General features: G+C 37.6%; 1 protein-coding gene across 1 annotated transcript in view; it reads left to right on the top strand.

Moving 5' to 3' along the window:
• SLC38A11 (solute carrier family 38 member 11) overlaps nt 1-11,750 on the top strand; it is a 56,381-nt gene extending 44,631 nt beyond the window's left edge. Inside the window, exons 12-13 of the mRNA XM_065931672.1 lie at nt 1,886-2,017; nt 10,986-11,750. Of these exons, the coding sequence (XP_065787744.1) occupies nt 1,886-2,017; nt 10,986-11,279 (426 nt within the window). The 3' untranslated portion in view covers nt 11,280-11,750. The remainder of the gene's footprint in view (nt 1-1,885; nt 2,018-10,985) is intronic.
• Nucleotides 11,751-13,251: the final 1,501 nt, after the last annotated feature.

Here is a 13,251-nt window from a genome sequence, read left to right as displayed (position 1 = left end):
ATGTCCATGTGTAGGGTCTTCTCTTGTGTTGTTGGAAGACGGTGTTTGCTGTGACCAGTGTGTTCTCTTGGCAAAACTCTATTAGCCTTTGCCCTGCTTCATTCTGTACTCCAAGGCCAAATTTGCCTGTTACTCCAGGTATATCTTTACTTCCTGCTTTTGTATTCTAGTCTCCTATAATGAAAGGGACATCTTTTTTGGGTATTAGTTCTAAAAGGTTTTGTAGGTCTACATAGAACTGTTCAACTTCAGCTTCTTCAGCATTTCTGGTCAGGGCATAGGCTTGGATTACCGTGATATTGAATGGCTTGCCTTGGAAACGAACAGTGATCTTCCTGTCGTTTTTGAGATTTCATCCAAATACTGCATTTTGTTGACTATAATGGCTACTCCATTTCTTCTAAGGGATTCTTGCCAGCAGTAGTAGATATAATGGTCATCTGAGTTAAATTCACCCATTCCAGTCCATTTTAGTTTGCTGATTCCTAGAATGTCAACATTCACCCTTGCCATCTCCTGTTGACCACTTTCAATTTGCCATGATTCATGGACCTAACATTTCAGGTTCCTATGCAATATTGCTCTTTACAGCACTGGACCTTGTTTCTATCACCAGTCCCATCCACAACTGGGTGTTGTTTTTGCTTTGGCTCCAACCCTTCATTCTTTCTGGAGTTATTTCTTCACTGATCTCCATTAGCATATTGGGCACCTACTGACCTGGGGAGTTCCTCTTTCAGTGTCCTATCATTTTGCCTTTTCATACTGTTCATGGGGTTCTCAAGGCAAGAGTACTGAAGTGGTTTGCCATTCCCATCTCCAGTGGACCACATTCTGTCAGACCTCTCCACTATGACCCATCCATCTTGGGTGGCACTGTCTAGTTCTAAATTATATTTGATTTTTTTTCTGTCCTGTCAAAAATTGATTACTATTTGTTTCACTGGATTGTTTGAATCTCTCTAATTAGGATGTTAATTCCTCAGAATAGGAATCATCTCCTAGACATTTTCTCTTAGTATTATACAGTGTAGGACACATTAAATAGGTATTAAATAGGTAACTGGGCTTACCAGGTGGTGATAGTGTTGAAGAACCTGCATGCCAGGTCAGGAGATGTAAGAGACACAGGTTTGATCCTCAGGTCAGGAAGGTCCCCTGGAGGAGGGCATGACAACCCACTCCAGCTTTCTTGCCTGGGGAATCCCATGGACAGAGGAGCCTGGTGGGCTACAGTCCATGGGGTCTCAAAGAGTCGGACACGACTAAAGCAAGTTAGCACACACACAAATAGGTAACTGTTGAGTGATTTCCTAATCTGAGTATCAGTGGAAAATGGTAATCAACTCTTCTCCATTTTTGCTAAGGAAAAGCAAGATAAAATAGACTTAACTTGTACTAGATAGGATTTAGATTATATGAAGTTAGTTTCCTGTTAGTAAAGGATATTAAACATGCATTATTATTAAAATATATCATGCTAACTCTTTCCTTAGAGGTCCTCCAGATAATCTAAATAGCATCTGTAGTTTGTGTTAATGGTAACTTTATTGGACTCAAGGAAGAAGAATAAGGTAACTTCTCAAGGTCTCTCTTACACTTCAGAAATATGTTTGTTCCCTCAGTAGTATGCCATGTTCTGAGTCTGGAATGTAAGCCACTGCCTGTTTAACGGTTCAACAAAGAATACTTGTTATTGATGTGTGTGTTTGTCTGTGTGTAAATAGTTTGGAAAAGATACAACATTCATTCATATGACTTAAGATTTGATTGATTGCCTTACTGAATTTTATATAGTCCCAACTACTATAATATAAAATTCTCTTTTAAATCTCCTGCACTGCTCTGAGAGTCCCTCTCTAAATAATCTGTTTATATTTGGCAGGTAATTGCCAATGTGTTTTTTGGTGGGGATCTTTCATCAGTTTTCCACATTATCATAACTGTGGTTATCATCACTGTGGCCACACTCGTGTCACTGCTGATTGATTGCCTTGGAATAGTTTTAGAGCTCAATGTAAGTACATTTGAAGATTATAAAAATCTCTTTTAAAGTTATGTTTGCATTTAACATGAGACGTATTTTTCCTTAATAAAGGTGTCATTTTCTGAATTGGAATGAAAATGTGCTTGTTATATTACAGTAAATATTTGTATGGATGATATTATGTGGTTTTCAGGACTCTATATTTTTAGAGCAGTGGTTCTTCACTGGGGGAAATGCCCTTCTATCCCCACCCCCAGAGGACACTTAGCAGTGTCTACAGATGCTTTTAGTTGCCACAACTGGGTAGGCTGATGCTAGTGGTAACTAGTGGGTAGAGGACAGCATCTCACAATGTGCAGGGCAACCCTTACCACAAAGAATTATGCAGTCCGAAATGTCAGTAGTGCTGGAACTGAAATACTAGTTTAAGCAGTTTTTCCATATTTTATTTTCTATAGGGCATAGATAATTGAAAATAACCATAAACTAAACAAATCTAGGGGAAATTCCTTTGCAGAGTAAAGACAGGTCTAGAGAAACTCATTAAAATATGTAATGAAGGAAGTTATATCCACACCCCACATTCACTTACCCTGGCACATTTTCTTTAAGTATTTCTCTCTCTCTCTCTCTCTCTCATCTCCTTTGTAATCTCTACTGCTGATTTCCAAATCTATGTCCTCATCATATCACATTTGAATTAATATTGGGGTTTTGCTTCAACTAGCACATACTTAAGTTCTGCTTCCAATTTATCACCATCCTGTTTAAAAACTCTACTTTTCTCTCAACAAGCATAAAATTTGTTGCCTTTATCATCTGACCCCAAGCTATCTATGGAAAGTTATTTACCATTAACTTCCCAAAATATACCCACAGCTCTAGTTGATCTTATTTTTGACCTATGAGTAATCCATATTAATTCTGTCTTTTATCCTTTGGCTTATGTTTATTCTTTCTTGTAATTATTTTTTTCTTTCATTTCTCTCCAAATCTTACAAAGATTTAAAGTCTAGTGCAGCTTTAATATGTTTATTTGTTGATCAGATATATATTAAATAATTACAATTGATCTTTGAACAACATGGGTTTGAAATATGGAATTTACTTTTACACAGATACTTTTCGATAAATATGCACTACATGAACCTCAGTTGGTTGACCTGCAGATATGGAGAAACAGAGTATGCAGAAATATATATGTTATATATGAGCTTCCAACTGCTCAGTAACCCCCTAATTCCCATGTTATTCAAGGGTCAGTGATACAGTATGCCACAAAAGCAGAGATACAAGGATGGGAGGAAATCAGAAAGGATCTGTGCTTCCGTGGAGCTTACAATCTCACAAGGAAACTTAAAAGTTCAGCTACTATATAGGCAGTGAAGAAAAGAAAAGAAAAGGATGTTGGTGGACTCCTAAAAGACACTTTTTAGAAAAGATTGACAGAATTTGGTAACCAATTCAATTGGGAGGTCAGGGTGATAGAGGGGCGCATCAAGAATGACTTCTGGGGACCCAGCAATTCCTCTTCTGGGGATTTATCCAAAGAATACAGAAACACTAATTTGGAAATGTGTATGTACTGTGAAGTTCTTGACAACAACAGCCAAGATACAGAAGCAACCTAAGTGTCCATCAAGAGACGAATGAATAAAGAATATGTGGTATGTATATACAATAAAACACTACTCAGGCATAAAAAATAAAATCTTTCCATTTGTAGCATCATGGTTGGATACTGAGGATATTATGCTAAAGTGAAATAAGTCACACAGAGAAAGACAAATACTGTATTGTCTTACTTAAATCAATATGTGGAATCTAGAAGAGATTAAACAGAACAAAATGGAAACAGACTCATAGATACAGAGAACAAATGACATACAGAGAGGAGGGGCAGGGGTGAAATTGGTCAAGGAAACTGAGATACAAATTTCCAGTTATATGATAAATAAGTCATGTGTATGTAATATACAGCATAAGGAATATCTATAATATTGTAATAATTTGTATGGGGACAGATTGTTCTTAGGGTTGTTCTGATGTTCATTTCATTATGTATGTAAATGTTAAATCACTATTTAGTGCAACTAAAACTCACATAATATCATATGTCAACTGTATTTCAATTTTTTTTTCATTTATTTTTATTAGTTGGAGGCTAATTACATGTATTTCAATTTTTAAAAGTGACCAAAAAAAAAGTGACTCCTTGATTCTACTTTGTGGAAGTAGGATAATGAGATCATTTGGTGAAACATGAATGATTCTCCTGCTTTAGAGTCTTTCCTCTTCCCCTTCTACTATTCTTCTGGAATTTCTACTCAGAACCACACCACTTAGCATTGATCAATCATGTCCCACTGGGAGGGTGGGCTTTTATAGATAGAATGTCAAGTTATCTTTTACTCACTTCATTGAGAGTTAAGGGGGAGGTGAAGGTAATATTCCTTCCAGGTGCCATTTGGATTTGAAATCCCAGACAAAGGTAGTGGAAGATTCAGCCAGGAACACACTGTTGGGAGTCTTCCTGTATCAGATCATGTGGAAAGCAGAGAGCAGGCAACTCCCCCAACCTTCAGATGACTGGGGAAACATCTGTTCCACCAGCAGTGGAAAAGAAGTTCATAGGAAACATGGACAATTATCCAAGGTAACTTTTACCTACTTCCTGATTTTGCATAGGCTAAAAGCTAATAGGTTCACTGAAAGTCATTTCATGTTCCAACCTTGATCTATGTAAATGGATGACTGCAACCTAAACATAACTTAATTTAAGTACTACCTTATGTCATGTATGGTCTGGACTGTCCGTAAGCTTGCTTTTACTATCAAAGTAAAGTTCTTTGGAGACAAGAATGGTACTTAATTGCCTTCTTCATCTCCCACAGTACATACAGCACAGTGCTAAGAACACGGCACTCAAATTACTGCATGGGCCACTGTCCATTGGGAGCACAGTGGAGGACCTATGTCTACAAATGCTCCTGGACACAGAAGGCATTCTTTAGTGTGCATGACCAGTCCCATCTGACTCTTTGTGACCTACGGGCTATAGCCCACCCGGCTCCTCTGTCCATGGGATTTCCCAGTGAAGAATACTGGACTGGATTGCCATCTCCTACTCCAGGGGATCTTCCCAACCCAGGGACTGAGCCCGCATCTCCTGCATCTCCTGCATTGACAGGTGGATTCTTCAACACTGAGCCACCTGGGAAGTCCATTCTCTAGTTGTGGCATCAAGCAATTAAGTGTTACAAAAAATTGTTGGGGCTGACAGTAATAGTAATCCTTTAATTATGCTGAGGAGATAATCAGCGCAATTCCCAGCTCTGTTATTGCCTGTTTTGTGAAATGTCTCATTTGGGGTCGCATGTTTGTTTGAATATTGTAGGATTGTGATATGAGAGAACTATGTTTATCAACTGCCTTACTACTCTCTATTTTGATAGCCTAACAGTTTTTGTTCCCTTTAAGTTAACCAAGCATATACATATGGCTTATTTTTCAGAAATGATATATTTATGTAAATTTGACCATTACTTTCTATTAATTCCAAATCTCCCTGACACTTGGCACAACAAAATTATAAGCACATAATGGTGGGATACAGTCCATGGGGTTGCAAAGAGTCAGAAATGACTGAGAAACTGAACACAATCACATTAAATATTCCCAGTTGTGCCTATGTTTAAATTTTTTGTGGTTAAGACAGAATTCTGGTGTTGTAATAAAATAATAATATTTCAGGAATATCTGTGATGAAGTCAAGATCTGAACTGAGTTTGAGGACTATTTTTAAAAATTTAAAACATGATTCTAGATCCTTAGATTTTTTTTAAAAAAAAGAAAAACCTGGCTATATAGACATTTAAGAAGAGTGCCAAATTGTCATGATCTAAGAACTCAATTACGCTAGTTTTAAGAAATCTGAGATCTTCATTCACTTCCAGACCATCTGAGTGTGTATTTTTTTAATCAGTGAAAGTCTTTTTGTAAGTGCAATGTCCCAGTCAGGTCTTTTGTGGGTATTTGTTATGTTTTACAACATCAGATCAAGCAGCAGGTCACAAGCACTTTAGAAGCAACTAACGCATGTGATGTTTCCCCTCCAAACAACAGTGTGAGCTAACACGTAGGGAGCATTTACTCTGAGTCAAGTGTTTTGCGTACATTATCATCATTAATCTATATAAATTTCACACATGAAGATACTGAGGCACAGAACGATTGACACCATTAACAGGCCACACTGGGTTTTTTTTAATTGAAGTATAGTTGATCTATGTGGGCTTCCCAGGTGGCCCCAGTGGTAAAGAACCCACCTGCCAATGCAGAAGACAGAAGAGGCACGAGTCCGATTCCTGGGTCAGGAAGATCCTCTGGAGGAGGGCATGGCAGCCCACTCCAGTATTCTTGTCTGGAGAATCCCATGGCCAGAGGAACCAGGAGGGTTACAGTCCATGGAGTCTCAAAGAGTTGGACATGACTGAAGCAACTTAGTACCCACTCACGCATAGTTGATTTAGAACATTATATTACTTTCAGGCGTACAACTTAGTGATTCAATATTTTTATAGATTATACTCCATTTAAAGTTATTATTAATATGAAGCAATAGCTATATTTTCCTATGCTATACAATACATCCTTGTAGCCCATCTATCTTATACATAGCAGTTCATATCTCTCATCTCCTTCCCTTATCCTATCCTCCTACCTTACTCCCTCTCCACTGTAGCCACTAGTTTGTTCTCTATATCTGTGAGTTTGTTTCTTTTTTGTTATATTCACTAGTTTGTTTTGTTTTTTAGATTCTACCTATAAGTGATGATATAGCATTTGTCTGTCTGACTTACTTCACTAATCATAATGTTCTCTTGGTCCATCCACATTGCTGGAGATGGCAGAATTTCATTCTTTTTTGACTGAGTAGTATTCCAGTGTATATATGTGTGTGTGTACATATACCATATCTTCTTTATTCATTCATCTGTCAGTAGACACTTAAATAGGTCACACTAGTTTTAAGTGGTAGAAAGTGAACACAAGCTTTCAAACCCTGCTGCCCATGTTTTTAATCATTATGCTAGTCAGAGATTTACTATGTATAAGGCTTTAAATCATGCAAAATAAATGTATTCATGTCTCCTTCCATTTTTTAAGTTAAAAATCTATGCATTGAGTTTACCTGTAAGTGAGGTTAAGAGTAATTCAGAATATACATAGATAGACTTTAGTAAAGTGTTAAATACAAAAAAATGAAATTAAAAGTTGTTCATCTAAGCTGATAATGTTTAGCTAATAGCCTTTACCTTAGTTAATAAGGTAGTACCTTAGAAATTATTTTCCTATTGTGACTTCTGAATCATCATTAAATAGAGAAGGATCTTTACAGGTGATGATATAAAAGAATCAGACCTTCAATTTGCAAAGTTAAGGAAATGATATTACTTAGTATAACTAAAATAATATAGAATAAAATTATCCAGGCTTACATTAGCTATTTAAGAAAAAGCAAAACCCCATTTAGAACTTAGTTTCCTTTTATTTTATTGTTTTCATGGCAGTAGAACAAAATGACTTATTTTCCAAGGCAAATGCACCCTCAATTTTAAAGGATTCATTTTAGAAACAAAATAAGTTCCATTCTTGTTAATAAGAATCCAACATCTTGGCACTAGTGTTGCTGTTAGAGAAAGGAGGCGTCTGCAGTAATTGGGTCCTCTGGGTTTCTACTTGCAGCAGAACAAAGAGAAAAGATGAAGCAGCTGGTGCCTGTGGCCAGGCTAACCAGCCCAACAAGCAGTGTGCGGCGTACAGTGGAGGGAAGAAAGCAAACCTCTTACCCAGCAAGCGCACACAGGCTGAGCGGGCTGTAGTCCAAGCTGCCGAAGACCTCTGAGCTAGAATTTCTCTTTAAGGCATAGGAACATGTTTCATGAGTCCAGACTGATTACAAAATAGAAATTTTAAGGATGTTTAAGCACTCTTTTCTTTAGTTTTCAGCCTCCTTGCATCAGGTGAGAGGTTTCTGTTCAGGTAGGAGAATTCAAATACTTTTCTAATCTGTACTGCCAGTAAAAATAATCAACACCCTCTGTTATTTCCCACCTGCAAACTGCAAAATGCCCTGGCATCAGTAGTGTTTTTTATCAAAGGATAGTGCTTTCCCCTTTTATAAACAGGCTATATATTTTCTTGTCTCTTGATAAACAGTTACAGCATTTATGTGGTGTCAGGAAATTTCAAAAATTATTACTAAGCCAATGGTGTATCCTATGACAAGGCTATATTAGATAGATGAAATTAGTTGGACTAATTTATAGGGAATGGGCTTCCCAGGTGGCTCAGTGGTAAAGAATCTTCCTGCCAATGCAGGAGACACAGGAGATGTAGGTTTGATCCCTGGGTTGGGAAGATCCCCTGGAGGAGGAAATGGCAACCCAGCCCAGTACTGTTGCTTGGAAAATCCCACGGACAGAGGAGCCTGGCGGGCTACAGTCCATGGGGTCGTGAGGAGTCAGACACAACTGAGCAACTGAGCACACACATACACACAGTTTGTAGGGACTAGAGCAGATGTTTTTATCATTTTACTGATAATCTTGGGTCCTAGCAACAATCTCTACCAAGACGGAGCTTTCAAATATTAGGGAAGTAACTGCTATCTAGACAAGATACTCAACTGGACTTCTTCCAGTACAAACATCAGCTATAAAGTTTTCCCACTAATTGCTACTTTCTCAACCTTTAAGAATTATGACATAAACAGAACACCCATTGCTTTGTGCTGCCCAGCAAGTTAGGTTTGGAAGAGTCCCAAAATGCTGACTGATGACAGCTTCTGAGCCGCAGCTGGTTGCAGTTTCCATCCGGATAGCACTTTCACACTCCACAGTTCTTGATGAAGTTGCTTCATGTGTTCCTATGAACGGCCTTTTATCACTCTTTCTCTACACACACGTAGACACACACACACGTGCACGTAATCACAAATGCATGCATACACAAGCATATTGTTGTTTAGTCACTAAGTTGTGTCTGACTCTTTTGCGAGCCCACACTATAGCCTGCCAGGCGCCTATGTCCATGGGGTTCTCCAGGCAAGAACACTGGAGTGGGTAGCCATTCCCTTCTTCAGGGGATCTATCTGAGCTAGGGATCGAACCCAGGTCTCATGCACTGGCAGGCGGACTCTCTACTACTGAGCCACTAGGGTACCCCTCCTGTGTTTGTATTTTTTATTTTCAAAAATTATTTCATAGAAATCAAAGGATAATTATTATAAGCATGGATTAAGTATTTTTTATAATTCAAAAAACATCAGTTTCAAGTGTCATAATGGAGCCTAAGAAATACACAATTCATTTAACTCTAGCCATATGAAAATTAATCCTTTATATGCTGTGTACTTTTGTAGGTATTCATCTGTATTCAGATACTATGAATAGCAAAATTATGTTGTTCATATATTTCAAATTAGAAAATGACACCTCTTAGTATTTTCTCATTCTTATGCCTGTGACTATAGAAATATTTTCCATGAAGTGTGGTTCCTCCTATTCTTTCCCAAATTTTTAGCTGCTACCTGGCTAGTCTGAGTTCATGTGTTCCTCTTAATTGATATTTCTCCTGACTTGCTGTTTTTGTTAAAAACTTGTATTTTTGAAATCATATGATGTATATTTTTGGTATGAGAGTAGCACTTAGTATAAAGCAAAGTAAATTCAGTAAATGGTAATACTGAAAAAAATCTTTCTTTTAAAAATATTTTAGGGTATAATCTGTTCTTTTACATCATCCAATTTCAAAATCAGTTTTCTATGATTTTCCCCTGGGGTTACTTTACCAAAATAATGTCAAAAAGCTTTCAAACCATAGGTGATAGGTGTATAGGGTTTTGTTATATGATTCTTTCTACTTTTCTGTATATTTACAAATTTCCATAATAACTTTTCAAGTTTGGAAAATATATATTTTGTGGAATATTTCTTTTTCATTCTTAACCTAACCATATTTACTGAGTGCCTGTTTAAAAAAAAAGCTGGTGTTTTATGACTTAAGAAAGTACCATTTGTCATATGATTATATTTAATATATTTTAATAATATGTATATTTTATTTAATATATAAATAATTTTAACATAATCAGAAAAATATATTGCCTAAAATGCACTTAATTTTAGCATTATTTCATTTGCAGAATTCCTTACAGATTTGGCCTCCACAAATGGAAAGCCTCTTTCCTTTGAAGTCAGTAACTTGTGGTCTTTTTTATAACAGATAGCAATATTCCCTGTAATTTTCAATCTGACATTCCCCCTCAGGTTGGACTTATCCATAAACTAATGTGGGGGCGAGAGGATGAGTCATAGCTATTTAGTTCTGCTGTCAATTTTCTAGGATAGTTAATGTGAGTAGTTTTACTTGAAAGAGGATTTAGAAATGCTATTTCATGCTAAGTACCCTGAGGGGTGCAGTTTTCCCTTCTCATACAGACAGGCGCCTACTTTCTTACAAGGTCACGAAGAGAGGAGAGATAAGACGCATGCCCTCTGTACACCTCCGAATATTCCCCATCTGCACGCAGTTGACAAATAGACCTCTCAGTTTTAAAATGGCAGAGTAGGTACACAGCAATTTGAGATGAAGAGTATAAGGAAATATGATGTGACTGAAAATGAGGGAACTTTTAAGTGTTTGCCAGGAATCAGTCATGCCATCTGCTTTATTTTTTTATATTATTTTCTGATTATTATTTCTTAAGCCTGATATACCATTATATTATTTTACTTTTCTCATCTGTAAATGTACCCTCAGAAAAAGAAAGTCTTTCTTGGAATTATTTTTCTTTCCTTTGTTTGATTTAACTGAAGCTGTCAAACTTGCAACATGCACGATGACAGATAGATTTTCTAGGTGTTTTTTTCCAAACTGTCCCAGAAAGGCTCCACTCAGTAACATTATCTTCTTTCTTGTTTTCAATCTGCAGGGCGTGCTCTGTGCAGCTCCCTTAATTTTTATCATTCCATCGGCATGTTATCTGAAACTGTCTGAAGAACCAAGGACACACTCAGATAAGATTATGTCCTGTGTCGTGCTTCCCACTGGTGCTGTGGTGATGGCTGTTGGATTCGTCATGGCCGTCACCAATCCTCAAGACTGCAGCCATGGGCAGGAAATGTTCTACTGCTCCCCGGACAATTTCTCCCTCACAAACATTTCAATTTCTCATTTTCAACTGACAACACAACTTTCAATTTTAAACGTCAGTATCTTTCAGTGAGTTGCCTCCTTTAAAAAAATATGCATTTTTATAGACTTCTAAATTGCATAATAGCATTCACACATGTTTTAATCTCCATATTATAAAATTACTACTTTGGCATTTATGAGAATTTGGTTTCTTTACTCTTACTCCAATGTAAAAGATAAAAAGGAAAAGAAAGTTGAATGTATTTTATCTTAAACTGGAGAAAATATAAATGTTTTAATGACTGTACTACACAAATCTTAAAGGCAGAAGGAAAAGTGAGGCCTTTGACATTTGCTGCCATCCTCTCAAAGCACTTTTCTCTTTTTAAACCAATATATTGTGCTCTAAAATGAGTAGATGATTGTGGGTTTAAAGTTTGTGTGTCTCCTTTAAGAAAAACATAGAGGGCTTTTTGTTTTTTAAAGTCTAAGGAAAACTCAAGACTGTTAAAGAGACTAGATTTCCCAGGAACTAAATGAAGCTCTCCATTGTCATTAGCATCCCTTGTTGAGAGGGAAGTGACTCCCTGGCGTAATGAGTAAAGTCCTGTCCATGTTAGGAAGCATAATTCATAGACTGGGCGTACAGGGCAAGGTGTGTGAGGAATCAAAATTGCCTCGCAAGTTTTGATCCTGTGAGAATATAATGGTAGTGCCATTAAATAAAGTATAAAATGGGGAAAAACCACAAGTTCTTCTGAGGCACAAGCTCAAGGGATCAGTTCTGCAGCAGCTTTGCAGCTGTTGAATGCGAAGAGCAGGTGGGAAGCTGAATTTTCAGACTAGAACCTCAAGAGAAGAATCAGGGCTACACAAGAGGTATTCTCATTACTCTGGGGGTCCTCAGAGAGACTCTTGTATGCTCTTGTTGGCTAGATTCTCCAGAAGGAGACAGAAAGATGGAGTGTGCCGTATGGGGTATTCAGCTTCCGTGGTGGCTCAGACAGTGAAGAATTTGCCTGCATTGCAGGAGACTCGGATTCTATCCCTGTCAGAAAGATTCCCTGGAGAAGGAAATGGCAACCCACTTCAGTATTCTTGCCTGGAGCATTCCATGGACAGAGAAGCCTGGTGGGCTGCAGTCCATAGGGGTCCCAAAGAGTCGGGCATGACTGAGTGACTCACATACATAACTAATGGAAGAGAGGGGGAAAGCAAGATCAGGTGTGTTAAATGGACCTGTAGTACAGGCTGACAGAACCTCAGCCAGGTCCACAAGGAATCTGGAGCACATATGGCCCATCAGAGTTGTCTCAACTCAAATGAAATGGCCAAGTTTGAACACCCCTACCTCCATCAGTCCTTGCACATGGGATCAGTTGCAGCTGAGCAGACCCTGAAGGAACTGAGAGCTGGCAGTGGTTGGCTGATGGCTGGGTCACCAATGCTTCCTTGTGGGTGGGTGGGGGTGTAGGGATCTGTGTTTGTCACAGCTGGCCTCAGTTTTTAATGAGAATTTTTTAATATCTCAGTGAATATTTCATGTTTTCATACCCATGACAATCTTTTAAAAAAACAAGAAAATTTGGGCCCATTTGGATGGCTAGCTTAAGTCATGTATCACCCATGATTTCATTTCTCACCTTTTCATTTATATTTCAGTCAAGTTATCAAGTTGACAGTCTATAGTATTATATTAATTGTTGTCGAATAGTGAGAAAATATGACACAGTTAATACACACCTGATGTGTTTGTACAAATCACAGCCAAAAAAAAAAAAAAAAACCCCACAAGAAGTATATAATGAATAGTTTCACAGCAGTTTGAATACAAAAGTGGTGAAAGCTGAGTTGTCATGTGACTTATAATAAGAAAGGCCTATTGAAAGCTAAGAAAACTGCCTCTTAGCCAGCAGGGCCATGCTCAGGCTTTGAGTGGTAGTATTCACTCCAACAAAACATCATCCATGCCGCTAAATTAATACAAATTATTTTGGCTATATAGCTTTTCTGTGTTTCATTTATACAGTTGGTTTTTGTAGTTGGTTAAAAGTCATAAAGTT

The sequence above is a fragment of the Muntiacus reevesi genome, chromosome 3 (assembly GCF_963930625.1).
Source record: "Muntiacus reevesi chromosome 3, mMunRee1.1, whole genome shotgun sequence".
Lineage (NCBI taxonomy): Eukaryota > Metazoa > Chordata > Mammalia > Artiodactyla > Cervidae > Muntiacus > Muntiacus reevesi.
Note: the sequence above shows the minus strand (reverse complement) of the source record. Positions and strands in the feature narration are given on the sequence as shown.